General features: G+C 59.1%; 1 protein-coding gene across 1 annotated transcript in view; it reads left to right on the top strand.

Moving 5' to 3' along the window:
• The window catches only part of EMH_0032380 (uncharacterized protein), a gene marked incomplete at both ends in the record, with an annotated part of 1,423 nt that extends 122 nt beyond the window's left edge, over positions 1–1,301 (top strand). The window contains 3 exons of the mRNA XM_013494631.1: positions 3–626; positions 740–1,153; positions 1,270–1,301. Of these exons, the coding sequence (XP_013350085.1) occupies positions 3–626; positions 740–1,153; positions 1,270–1,301 (1,070 nt within the window). The remainder of the gene's footprint in view (positions 1–2; positions 627–739; positions 1,154–1,269) is intronic.
• Positions 1,302–1,412: the final 111 nt, after the last annotated feature.

Below are 1,412 nucleotides of genomic sequence, written 5' to 3'. Positions count from 1 at the left end.
CTTTATCCACACAGCTTTTGCGAAGAGGCCAGCAGCAGATGCTGCACAGAGCGAAGCGAGAGCAGCAGCAACAGCAGCTGCTGCTGCTGCTGCTTCTGCTGCAGCAGGAGGAGCAGCAGCAGCAGCAGCAGCAGCCGCAGACTCGCAGCAATGGGACCGATGCACTGCAGCAGCAGTGGGTCTTTCTAAGGCATGGAAAGCCCTCAAGTCGGAGGCAAGAAGCAGCAGCAGCAGCAGCAACAGCAGCAGCAACAGCAGCAGCAGCAGCAGCAGCAGTTGCTCTCACTCCATCTGCTGCTACACGAAGCTGTACCGTGATATAGCTCGTCTGTCGCAGGAGCTGCAGCAGCAAATAGAGGCTTTGCTGCTGCTGCTGCCAGCAAGGTGCAGCAGCAGCGAGGAAGACCCCGAAACAGCCAAAGCAGTCGCAGCAGCAGCAGCAGCTGCTGCTGCTGCTGTTTCTGCTGCAGCTGCAGATACACCTGAATTCTCCGGTGTCTTGCCTTGTACAGCTGCAACGCCGGACCCCGCTCCAACTGCAGCAGCAGCAGCAGCAGCACCCTCAGCAGCAGCAGCAGCAGCAGCACCCTCAGCAGCAGCAGTAGCAGCAGCAGCAGGTAGAGAAGGTAACGGGGGGCCCTGGCTATTTGTCTCCTCATTNCAGCAGCAGCAGTAGCAGCAGCAGCAGGTAGAGAAGGTAACGGGGGGCCCTGGCTATTTGTCTCCTCATTAAAGTTAGTGAGGGCTCTGGGCGTTTGCTCATGCGAAGCAGCAGAAGGCAGCAGCACTTTGCTGCTGCTGCCACAGACAGCAGCAGCAGCAGCAGCAACAGCAGCAACGGCAGCAGCAGCAACAGCAGCAGCAGATGCTGCAGCGCCAATACAACAGACAACTGCTCAGCTAACTGCAAGAGAATGCACGGAGCCGGCGCATCATGCTGAGACCCAGCAGCAGCAGCAGAAGCAGCAGCAGTTGCAGCAGCAGCAGCAGCAGCAGCAGCTGAAGCAACTGCTGCGTGCAGCAGCAGCAGCAGCAGCAGAGACATACGGCTCATTACTTGCGATTGAGTCGCTGCTGCATGGTATTGCTGCTGCACTGCAGCAGGAGCAGCAGCAGCAGAACCTTCAGCTGCTGCTGCAGCAGGCCGACATCAGTCCGTTTGCTGCTTGGCAGCAGGAACAGCAGCAGCAGCAGCAACAGCAGCAGCAGCAGCAGCAGCAGCGGCAGCTGCAGCAAGCTGCGCAGACACTGCAACATTTCCTTGTTAAGGATTTCGAGGGGCTAGCAAACGCCGTAGTTAGCCGCTGCATCGCTGGCTTTGCTGCGCTGCAGCAGCAGCTGCAGCAGCAGCAGCAGCAGCAGCAGCAACAGCAGCAGCAGCAGCAAGGGGAGCAGCAGCAGCAAAGCGAAGC

Source organism: Eimeria mitis, genomic scaffold (genome assembly GCF_000499745.2).
Source record: "Eimeria mitis Houghton genomic scaffold, Emh_scaff1229, whole genome shotgun sequence".
NCBI lineage: Eukaryota > Apicomplexa > Conoidasida > Eucoccidiorida > Eimeriidae > Eimeria > Eimeria mitis.
Note: the sequence above shows the minus strand (reverse complement) of the source record. Positions and strands in the feature narration are given on the sequence as shown.